The sequence below is a fragment of the Myotis brandtii genome, unplaced genomic scaffold (assembly GCF_000412655.1).
Source record: "Myotis brandtii unplaced genomic scaffold, ASM41265v1 scaffold154, whole genome shotgun sequence".
Classification (NCBI taxonomy): domain Eukaryota; kingdom Metazoa; phylum Chordata; class Mammalia; order Chiroptera; family Vespertilionidae; genus Myotis; species Myotis brandtii.
The window spans coordinates 10,422,227-10,434,813 of NW_005355584.1; the positions used below are offsets into that span (position 1 = coordinate 10,422,227).

The 12,587-nt window shown below is 33.9% G+C and overlaps 1 protein-coding gene across 3 annotated transcripts in view; it reads left to right on the top strand.

Moving 5' to 3' along the window:
• ROCK1 (Rho-associated, coiled-coil containing protein kinase 1) overlaps positions 1 to 12,587 on the top strand; it is a 134,882-nt gene that overhangs the window by 115,032 nt on the left and 7,263 nt on the right. For 2 of the 3 annotated variants that reach the window (XM_005861605.2, XM_005861607.2), the window contains exons 27-29: positions 863 to 1,022; positions 9,128 to 9,198; positions 9,401 to 9,489. In XM_005861605.2, coding sequence (XP_005861667.1) covers positions 863 to 1,022; positions 9,128 to 9,198; positions 9,401 to 9,489 — 320 coding nt within the window. Of the gene's footprint in view, positions 1 to 862; positions 1,023 to 8,630; positions 8,680 to 9,127; positions 9,199 to 9,400; positions 9,490 to 12,587 lie in introns of those variants that run through there. The other variant, XR_001361160.1, reaches the window with a different exon arrangement.

Here is a 12,587-nt window from a genome sequence, read left to right on the forward strand (position 1 = left end):
CCCCAAGGCCACTGGCCCCCCAATTGGCACCCCTTGCCCCATTTGGGGTCAGGGCCAGTCGGCCCACCATCCACAGCCCTCCCCATGGCCTGCCCCACCCCCCAATTGGGGACGGGGCCCACCGGCCAATTGCCTGTGGCCCCTTCCCCCATCCTGCCCAGCTCTGATTGGGCCCTGATTAGGGCGGGCTGGCTAGCCAACCTCCCACCATCTCCTCCTCCCAATAGGCCCAGCCCCAATTTGCCCCGATTGGGGCTGGGCCGGCCAGACCCCACCCGTGCACAAATTCATGCACTGGGCCTCTAGTAGTGACTATAATTGGGATATAGGTTTGGTTTATTGTAGCTATATTTTATATATTTGGTGTATTTATTTTCTCTAATTAGGACTCACTTTTCTGAAATCAGAATGTCAAACTTAATTTTTTGATATGTCCTTGATTGTTAATAGCACAAAGTTGAGAACATCGTCTCTGGTCTTAAATTTAGAGCATTGGCTCTTTCATTTAAAAATCTTAACTGTACTGAGAAGCTTTCTGTACCCTTTAAACTATTTCATTTGGAACCCCCCAAAAGGATTTTCTATTAACAAGTGTTTTTTTGTTTGTTTTTTGATGCTTTGTATTTTAAAAAAGTACTCATTTAAAGCAAGGAGAAAAGGAGCTTAACCAAACAATGTGCTCCTGAGGAAGAGAACTTGCATTTTTATAGTCAGATCAAAATCTGTAATAGTAAACATTCATGAAGTTTTCAGTAAATTTTTCAGTTTTGCCACTTTAGATTACTTATTTATAGTTCCATTAATTTTTAATTTCTAAATTAAAAATGACTGTTTATATTATCTTGGTATTTTTCAAAAATAGCAATTGGTAGAAGAATGTACACATAAGAATGAGCTTCAGATGCAGTTGGCTAGCAAAGAGAGTGATATCGAGCAATTGCGTGCTAAACTTCTGGACCTTTCGGATTCTACGAGTGTTGCTAGTTTTCCTAGTGCTGATGAAACTGATGGAAACCTTCCAGGTAAGAATATTCCTATTACTTTATTCAAGTTTGCTTAAATGTCATGGGAATTAATGTGTATTTCTTTCATTTGGTATTCCGCCTCTTGTCATTTTGTCCATAGATCCTTAAGAAGGAGTTTGTTTCTGATAGCCAGTCTCTTAGTATTTGTATACTTAGTGCATTTTATGGAATAGAATCAGTCATAAGCAATGTTAGGCTGTTATAATAGATCTGAGAGGCTATATCTGATTAGAAACCTGAAGAACTTTATGAACCTATTTTAAACAGCCTAACTTCAAGGTGAAAGTTAAAGCTGCTGCAGCACCTCTCCTAAAGAGAACTGTATGTTTCATGAGTAGCAGCTCTTTAATTTTTTTTTTTTGTATTTTTGTGCTAAAACTAAGAACTGTACTTAATCAGAACCACAGCAGCCCTAATGCTTCTTAAAGTCAGACTTTAAGTTTAAAATTTAGAGAAATAGATAAAAAAGGTTGGAAGATGTGGACAGGAGGCAGGGAGTCAAGTAAAGACAAAGTGCATAGCTAGGACTTCAGACTTTTTTCTGTCTTCTTTTCTCCAGTGGAGAATCATTTTAAAAATAAACACAGCTTCATTCTTGGGTTAAATGTAGTGCAAGCTGTCGTACATGTCTTTTTAAAAGAGATGATCAATATACATATTACAGGTTCAAATAACAAATGAAGTAAATAGGTTATATATTTATTATATATGTATATATGTGTATTAAAACATGCATTACAAATTTTAAAGGCATTCACACACATTTGGCATACTATACATTCTTAGATCAAGGTTTGGAAGTTTGGTTTACATGGTCATAAACTTGAAAATATTTTAATTAGTATATTTCCTGAATAATGCATGAATACAAAGATATTTATGAAGCAACATGTTCGATATTATAAGGATGTTATTTTAACTGATATTACTTGATATAAGAAACTTGATAAACTACTTAGAAAATTTTTATGTTATCATTCTTGGCCAAGAAAGTGGGACTTAATGTGGGAAGGAAATTCAGCTCTTATTTGTATACCATATAATCCCTGTCACCATTCTTTTGTAGCTTTGCTAGCTCAAAATCAGATACTTGGAAGAATAGAGCAGGGAATGAATATTTCTTATTCCAATGGTCAAGAAATTTCTTCTCTTTTCTCATTTTTGGCTCTCTGAAACCTCCTGTCTATTGAGAAACTTGTAGGTGCGTATTTTTATCAGAGGACCACTTTGGATTTAAAAGGAATCTCTAGCTTCAGTTGTGGTTTGAACATCTTTCTAAAGTTGGACTTATTCATTTATAAGAGTTGACTTTTAGAGGTGTTTGGGTACATTCTTTCCATTGTTGAACTGAATTTAGTGTAGGTTAAATATCCTGACCAGTTTGGGTTATTTTTTTTTTCTTTATTCCCCTCATTTCCCTTTAACTTTGTTTATAATGTCTTATGTGTGCCTTGGTTTTCTTTGCATTAAATTAAACATTTCAGAGACTGATCTATTTAGAAGTTTTGAATTGAAAGAAGAGTTTGGGGGACTTCAAAAAAGAGGAAGGTGAGCCCTGGCTGGTATGGCTCAGTTGGTTGGAGTGTCATCCTATAAACTGAAAGGTCATAGGTTCGATTCCCAGTCAGGGCACATACCCAGGTTGTGGGTTCAATCCCTGGTCAGACAGGTGTGGGAGGCAACTCATCAATGTTTCTCTCTCTCTCTCTCTTCTTCCCTCCCTCCCTTTTTACCACCCTCAACCCTACCCTTACCCCTTTCTCTCTCTAAAATCAATGAAAAGCATGTCCTCGAATGAGGATTCAAAAAAATAAATAAAAAGAGGAAGGTGATGAGTTTTATCTTCTATCCTGGCTTATTTAGGAAGGCTAAACTCAAAGGATCATCAGATGGTTTGATTGGCAGACTTAGGTTAGGAATCCATTTAGATTTCAGAATCCAGATCTAATAAACGCACTTCGGAGTCAGTCAACAAAGAGATTTTTAAAAGTTTCTACTGGCTCCACGCTGAGTATATTACTTAAACTAGCTGAGTATGTTCAGAAATTTTGTTTTTATTTTAAAGTCCAAACTGAGTGAGGGGGGAAAATTAAAAGTACTGGTGGCCTCTCCCATTGCTATAAAAGGAAACTAAGGTGCCTCTTTCTCTATTACTGTTTTCTTAGTTTTAAAACTTATAAAGATCTCTACAGTGTTGTACACTTGATTTTCATATTGAAGGTAGAAATTAATGGATAATCTTTATCAGTATTATTTTACCTCTCTCTGTTATATATTTTGCTAGTAAATTGAAAATCAGTATTAAACCTACCATTTTCTAGATGCCTAAAAATGGTCCCTTGCAAATAAAGTTTAAGGTTTGCAGACATATATAGATAGAATTGTTAAAGAATTTTTACTTTATTCTTAATATTAGAGAGTTATATATCATTCAGGTATCTGTAAGATTTTTCAAAGGTAATGACTAATGATTAATTTTACTTATTTTAGAAAATTAGTAAATGGATTTAAAATATAGACTAAAAAAAGAAAGGACTTTAAATGAAATAGTTTACTTAACAGTTAAAAGCCTTTTGAAATATGGATCATATTTTTAGTTTGACACAATGTTCTTTTTTAAGTAGTTGGGTAGATGTACTGATATATGACTTTAATTATTTCTTTTAGATTTCATCATTTAATATAAAAAGTCTTATTTAATTATCATGTGTATCTAAGTTTCAGCTTCTATAATCTTAGTGGACATCTTATCATTAACTAGATTAAATCTAAGTTCCCAATTCGTAAAAGCGTAGAAAAAAATCATTACTCCTCTGACTTATAACCCTTTGAAGTTCTTAAAAGCACTCCTTTTATTTCTTTTATGTCTTTATCTTTCTTTTGTTTTTGTGACAGGTTGTAGCCCAGCACACTGTGTAAATATAAAGATTACCTTTAGGGTTAAGGTTTGCCTATTGTCTAGATGACACAAAGACTAATGTAATAAATGTCTCTCCTTTCTTTTTGTCTTTCCTTGTTTTGTAACTATTGACCTAAGAATATAAAATTAGATGAAGCATTAGGAAAAACACTTGCTATCAACACTCCATTAATATTCATTATATCTTATATAAACTGAAAGGTCATAGGTTCGATTCCCAGTCAGGGCACATACCCAGGTTGTGGGTTCAATCCCTGGTCAGACAGGTGTGGGAGGCAACTCATCAATGTTTCTCTCTCTCTCTCTCTTCTTCCCTCCCTCCCTTTTTACCACCCTCAACCCTACCCTTACCCCTTTCTCTCTCTAAAATCAATGAAAAGCATGTCCTCGAATGAGGATTCAAAAAAATAAATAAAAAGAGGAAGGTGATGAGTTTTATCTTCTATCCTGGCTTATTTAGGAAGGCTAAACTCAAAGGATCATCAGATGGTTTGATTGGCAGACTTAGGTTAGGAATCCATTTAGATTTCAGAATCCAGATCTAATAAACGCACTTCGGAGTCAGTCAACAAAGAGATTTTTAAAAGTTTCTACTGGCTCCACGCTGAGTATATTACTTAAACTAGCTGAGTATGTTCAGAAATTTTGTTTTTATTTTAAAGTCCAAACTGAGTGAGGGGGGAAAATTAAAAGTACTGGTGGCCTCTCCCATTGCTATAAAAGGAAACTAAGGTGCCTCTTTCTCTATTACTGTTTTCTTAGTTTTAAAACTTATAAAGATCTCTACAGTGTTGTACACTTGATTTTCATATTGAAGGTAGAAATTAATGGATAATCTTTATCAGTATTATTTTACCTCTCTCTGTTATATATTTTGCTAGTAAATTGAAAATCAGTATTAAACCTACCATTTTCTAGATGCCTAAAAATGGTCCCTTGCAAATAAAGTTTAAGGTTTGCAGACATATATAGATAGAATTGTTAAAGAATTTTTACTTTATTCTTAATATTAGAGAGTTATATATCATTCAGGTATCTGTAAGATTTTTCAAAGGTAATGACTAATGATTAATTTTACTTATTTTAGAAAATTAGTAAATGGATTTAAAATATAGACTAAAAAAAGAAAGGACTTTAAATGAAATAGTTTACTTAACAGTTAAAAGCCTTTTGAAATATGGATCATATTTTTAGTTTGACACAATGTTCTTTTTTAAGTAGTTGGGTAGATGTACTGATATATGACTTTAATTATTTCTTTTAGATTTCATCATTTAATATAAAAAGTCTTATTTAATTATCATGTGTATCTAAGTTTCAGCTTCTATAATCTTAGTGGACATCTTATCATTAACTAGATTAAATCTAAGTTCCCAATTCGTAAAAGCGTAGAAAAAAATCATTACTCCTCTGACTTATAACCCTTTGAAGTTCTTAAAAGCACTCCTTTTATTTCTTTTATGTCTTTATCTTTCTTTTGTTTTTGTGACAGGTTGTAGCCCAGCACACTGTGTAAATATAAAGATTACCTTTAGGGTTAAGGTTTGCCTATTGTCTAGATGACACAAAGACTAATGTAATAAATGTCTCTCCTTTCTTTTTGTCTTTCCTTGTTTTGTAACTATTGACCTAAGAATATAAAATTAGATGAAGCATTAGGAAAAACACTTGCTATCAACACTCCATTAATATTCATTATATCTTATTGATTACCTGCACCATTCTCTTTCCATCCAGCTTGATCTCAAGTTGTGCAATTTAAACCTTTAAATGGTAGATTTCTTGATGTGTTTCCAAGTATTTGAGTATATGAGAGTTTGTGATTTTGTCCAAATATAACCAGTGATTTGAAGATAATCAGTGCATCTGAATTCTGAAGCATTGGTTGATTTCATTTTTTTAATAACACTTCTGAATATGATTAAAATATGTTGGAAAAGCCCTGACCGGTTTGGCTCACTGGATAGAGCGTCGGCCTGGGGACTGAAGGGTCCCAGGTTCGATTCCGGTCAAGGGCATGTACCTTAGTTGCAGGCACATCCCCGGTGGGGGGTGTGGAGGAGGCAGCTGATCGATGCTTCTCTCTCATCGATATTTCTGACTCTCTATCCTTCTCCCTTCCTCTCTGTAAAAAATCAATAAAAAATATTAAAAAAAATATGTTGGAATGGTTTTCTAGTTCTGTTTCTTAAGCAGTATGTGGTTTATCCAGGTAAACTTAGGTAGTCATCAGAGATTAGCTTTGATGTTTAAATTGGCTATATTAAATATTAATTTACATATAGTTAGTCTCTCTCTTGTTCGGGTAAAGGAGTCAATTGCTGATATTGCAGTAATGCACATCTAATTTTTTTGTAAGTTAAAGTTGCTCTACAAATACAGAAAATGTGGTGCCAACTTGTTTTTGTACTTCTGTAGTATGTTATTGATGATAACCTAGATTAAAAGTCCTCAACATTTCTTTATCTGGAGAAGCTGATTTCTGTGTCTGTGATGTAAAAGATGGAATTGACTGCATTATACTTTCAGATTGCCACTTATATTACAAGTGGTCATGATTGTGGTCATAATATTAAAAGCTGGCACATTAACTTGCATCTAAGAAGAAAGGAAATAGGCTGGCTGGTGTGGTTGAGCGTCGACCTATGAACCAGGAGGTCACAGGTGGATCCCTGGTCAGGGCACATGCCTAGGTTGCAGGCTCAATCTCCAATAGGAGGCAGCTGATCAATGATTCTCTTTCATCATTGATGTTTCTATATCTCTCTTCCTCTCCCTTCCTCTCTGAAATCAATAACATATTTTTTTTAAACAAAGGACACAGAGAAGCTAGTTTGTATTTTTTGTTATAGCTGAGTATATATTGTGTATTTGTTAAACTGTTTCTCTGAAGAGAATTCACCAGAAGGAAAAACTAAAATTTTCTTCCAGAACATTCCTCTGTTCCTTTTGTGAGCTCTAAATTTCTTCATTTAAATTACAACAAATATAAAATTGGGCTGCTTTGATTCATAAAATGACTTTGGTATATAAAATTTCTATAGGAATATTAAAATGACAGATAAAGTTATAACATGTACTAATTCATTGAAAATATAATAACGAAAACACTGGCGGGTTAATCTAAACTCAGAACCAGAAAGAATAAATATTTGGCATTTATCCTCATAGAAAAAAATAACTGAGGGGGCTATTTTGGCATATACAATTTTGTATAAATGTCAAGATTTCAATGGCTCTCATATCTCTTATTTTCAGTGAGGAGTTACTGGTACTAAATAGGTTTAGGAATGAGAGTCCAATTTTTGGCACTTTGGAGGAAAATTTTCCTAGCAATAACTCTTTGCTTTTCTAAGAGAATATTTGTGAATGATCACCAGCCTTCTGCATGTCACTTAATATAAAACTGCCCTTTGGTTGTTAAAGTATAACCATTATTTACAGAGAATGACTTAATTGGCTAACTTTTAAAAAGCAGAATTGCAAAATAATCAACAAATAGTTATCAAGTACCCACTCTATATGTTAGATGCAGTGGGGTATATAAAAGTGTTAGGCTATGGTCTCTGCACTCTCAAAACTTACCAAGGAACTACCCTAAGGAAACAAAATAATTATTGATGGACTGAATAACAGCAACTAAGAAAAAAGCTGGGAGAAGGATCATTTTGAGCTGAAGTTTCTCATTATTTCCTCTACTTTAACAAGTGCAAGGGAATAACAGAAGCAAAGGACATTAAGTACATTGAAGAAGTTGGAACAACAACGTGACCCTGATTCCATTAACTTCAAAGCTTGTTAAGGGACAGAATAGTATTGTGCTCTAGGAACATAAGCTCAGAAATCAGACTGCCTAGGCAAGCCTTAGAGCTTTGACATTTACTGATAAGAGTACCCTTAGGCAAGTCAGTTCCCCTTGCTAACCCTCAGTCTCTTTATTTGTAAATGGAAGATGATAGAACCTATCCTATCCTATATTTCTAGGAATATAATATCCTATATTCATGGGATTATACAAATTTTTAGATGAGATATTACTTGTAAAGCACTTGGTAAAAATAAATGTTCAGTGAATGTTACCTATTGTTGTTACCTTTAATGTAAACCTGAGCTCTTTTACAGCTTTTGTGTGGAAAGATAGATAGATATATATATATATTCTGATTAGATCATGGTATAATCCGTCACATTATCGTATTGTATTTTAAATTTGGTTACTTTTCTATTCTTTTGTTGTTTCAAATATAAAATAGATATATAAGAACAATTAAATGCACTTATATCTAACCTGGTATAAAATAACCATTTCTAATGGAATCATCTTGCAAATATTTCTAATAAACAATTATAATTAAACAGCAATAATAATTACTATAAAATGCCTTGATAGAATTAGTCTAGAATTTCTGGTATGTACAAACTGGTTAAAATATTAAAGGTTGACCAACTGAATTCTGTGTTCTTTTGCTATTTATTAAATTCTAGTACCACAATTAGTTAAAAGGCTTTGTACTTTTTTAGTTTGATTAAGAATTGTAACTGGACTTACCACTAGAATTAAGTACCCCACCAACTAAATTTGGACAGTTTTATTGAAATTATTATGGGTGTTTTACCAAAAAGTTTATCAGAATATTGTACTGAGAAAACAAATAAAATGCTTGTCTCTTATTCTTTATATCTAGTTGATTCTGCCTGCATTCCTTATTTATTTATCTTCTATTCTTATCTTCTGTGAGTAATAGGACACTTCTGTACTTTTGCTTGCTCTTTCTTGTGTAAATCATGGCTCTGATTTGTTCTACTTGCTGCATAATTTTTTTTGCTAAGTATTTTTATATGAATGTTAAATGATATTTATAGTCTTCTGTATCATATCCCATTTAAGCTACAGTCCATTCCAGTCTTGCCTGGCTCTTAAGGTTATTGTTGTTATTTCATACTTTTGTAATTGAGTACTAAATGTTAATTTTATGGGAAAAGTGGCTTGGAATTTTTTTCTGCAATCTTTGTATGGCCATTAAAGTTGATTTGTGTGATTGAAGCATGAAAGAGCAAATTATAGCACTTATTCATTTAGCTGTGTTCAGATGCCTGTGCTGCATGCTGTCAGACAACTTGTTAATAGCTTTTCCTTTTGTTATAATTTAAGACTGAATATTATATATTCTTTTTCTCTTAGAGTCAAGAATTGAAGGTTGGCTTTCAGTACCAAATAGAGGAAATATCAAACGATATGGCTGGAAGAAACAGGTATCATATGCCTCATTGTTTTCCAGTTAATATTTTGTTATATATTTACTTTTAAAGTGTAGAACTTGTATTAACTGCCCGATTATTAGCATTGATTTTAGATTAATATAATATAATTTAGACAGTAATGGCAGATATGCCTATTACTTTCAACCAAGTTAATGTTGATCTTATACCTCTTCCCTCTTTTTTCTCATTTCAGTATGTTGTGGTCAGTAGCAAAAAAATTTTATTTTATAACGATGAACAAGATAAGGAGCAATCCAATCCATCTATGGTATTAGACATAGAGTAAGTTGCTTTTGATCGAATTTTAAGTCAATTGAGTGTTAATTTATGATAATTATTTTAATTTTATTTTTGAATAATTCTTTATTGTTGAAAGTATTACATATATAATCAATTACTTTTAGACTTACAATTTAGTTTATATTTTATTGAAACAATGTTACACACTTTTCTCTTTTTCTTAGATTTAAATAATAACTTTACATTAAATCTTGAACAAAATGTGAAAGGGAAAATTTTGCATAACTGACGTATTCTAAAGACAATATATGTTTTTTAAATGATCACCCACATTTATTGATTTTAGAGAGAAAGGAAGTGGGGGAGAAAGAGAGAAACATCAATGTGAGAAATATTGATTGGTTGCTTTCCATACACCCTGCCCAGAGATTGAACCCACAACCTTTTGGTGTACGGGAAGATGCTCCAGCCATTTAAACCACCCAGACAGGGCACATTTTTCTAAAGTAAGATTTAATGTAAAGTTTTTATTTCAATGTTTATTGGTTCTAAGTTCAGAATGCATCTCAAAATGTATATGATCATGTGATCAGTTTTAAAAAGGAAATATAAATGTATCTCTTATTTTCTAAAAACAGATCAAAGAGGCCTGTAATAAGCTTGTTTTTTTTTTCTTTGTATTCATTCTGAAGTCATTTCCTAGCACTGCTTCCTGTATTATAATAGGTGCTGTAGATTATATAAAGAAGATCTGTGAAATATGCTGTTGGTATTTTAATGGGGATTGCATTGAATCTATAGATTGCTTTGGGTAGTATGGACATTTTAATGATGTTGAGTCTACCAATCCGTGAACATGGTGTATTCTTCCATTTGTTTATGTCTTTCTCTATCTCTGTTTTCAATGTCCTGTATTTTTCTGAGTACAGGTCTTTTACCTCCTTAGTTAAGTTTATTCCTAGGTATCTTAATTTTTTTTGTTACAATGGTAAATGGGATTTTTTTTTAGTTTCTCTTTCTGTAAGTTCATTATTGGTGTAGAAAAAAGTCATAGATTTCTGGGTGTTAATTTTGTATCCTGCTACATTGCTGAATTCATTTATTAGGTCTAGTATTTTTTTGATGGAGTCTTTAGGGTTTTTTATGTACAATATCATGTCATCTGTGAGTAATGACTGTTTTACTTTTTCTTTTCCAATTTGGATGCCTTTTATTTCTTCTTCTTGTCTAATCACTATGGCTAGCACTTCCAGTACTATGTCTAAAAGGAGCGATGAGAGTGGGCATCCCTGTCTTGTTCCTGTTCTTACGTGAAATGGTTTTACCCATTGAGTAATGATGTTGGCTGTAGGTTTGTCATATAAGGCTTTTATTATGTTGAGGTATGATCCCTCTATTCCTACTTTGCTGAGGGTTTTTATCAAAAAAGGGTGTTAGATTTTGTCAAATGCTTTCTCTGCGTCAATTGATATGACTATGTGATTTTTATCTCTCAATTTATTTATGTGATGTATCACATTTATTGATTGGAGGATATTGTACCATCCTTGCATCCCTGGAATAAATCCCACTTGGTATAGGTGTATAATCTTTCTAATGTAATGCTGGATCTGATTTGCTAGAATTTTGTTGAGGATTTTGGCATCTATGTTCATCAGGGATATTGGCCTGTAATTCTCTTTCTTTGTAGTGTCTTTATCTGGTTTGGGGATTAGGGTAATGCTGGCTTCATAGATTAAGACAGTTCCGTATTTAAGTTTAAAGACTAAAGGTAAAACATATGCAACAAAATGTAAATTTAAAGTTTAGTGGATGTATTAAAAAAAACATAAACTTAAAATGAAGTATTGCCATTGGAATTAAACATTTGTGGAGCCATTTATACTCAGAATATAAAAGAACTGATCAAATACCAGAGTACTGATACTTCATTTCCTAGTTTTTTTAAAAAAGCATTAGTTATGGAAATTTAAATGACCACTTAAATGGAATAATACATAAACAATATAAGAGGCATCATCTTTCAACTAAGTTAAATACTTTTTAGATCAATGAGAGGTCATTTTTGTTTTACCTTTTTATTGAGGTATGATTTTCATATATATTTTTTTTTTAATTAAATCTTTATTGTTCAGGTTACATTTGTTCCTCTTTTTTTCCCCCCCATAACTCCCCTCCTCCCAGTTCCCACCCCACCCTCCGCCCTCACTCCCCACCCACTGTCCTCATCCATAGGTGCACGATTTTGGTCCAGTTTCTTCCCGCATCTCCCATTCCCCTTTCCCCCTTTTAGTTGTATTTTTGAAGTGGTTGTTTGCGGCAGCAGTCTGCGGTGTTTACCTATGCCGCCATCTTGGTCTCTCCATGATTTTCATATATTAAAATGCATACATCTTAAATGTCCTGTTCAGTGACTTTTATAAACACCCATGTAATCACCACTCAGGACAAGATAAAAACAAACATTTCTATCATCCTAGAAATCTCACCTTTGCCCCTTCTCAGAAGAAAAAAAAAAATCTGGCCTTAGCCAGTGTCACTCAAACAGTTGAGCATAGTCCCATGCACCAAAAGGTCACCTGTTCAATTCCTGGTCAGGGCACATGCCCAGGTTGTGGGCTCTATCCCTAATGGGTGAGGATGTAGGAGGCAGCGGATCAATGTTCCTCCCTTAAATTGATGTATTTCTCTCTCTCTCTCCCCCCCCCTCTCTCTCTCTCTCTCTCTCTCTCTCTCTCTTTCTCTCTCTCTCTCCCCCTCTCTCTCCCTCTCTCTTCCTCTCTCTCTAAAATAAAGAAAAACATGTTTTTAAAAATCTGAATTCTAGCCAGGCCAGCGTTGCTCAGTGGTTGAGCATCAACCCATGAACCAAGAGGTTTCTGATTGGATTCTCAGTCAAGGCACATGCCCAGGTTGTGGGCTTGAGCATAGTCCCATGCACCAAAAGGTCACCTGTTCAATTCCTGGTCAGGGCACATGCCCAGGTTGTGGGCTCTATCCCTAATGGGTGAGGATGTAGGAGGCAGCGGATCAATGTTCCTCCCTTAAATTGATGTATTTCTCTCTCTCTCTCCCCCCCCCTCTCTCTCTCTCTCTCTCTCTCTCTCTCTTTCTCTCTCTCTCTCCCCCTCTCTCTCCCT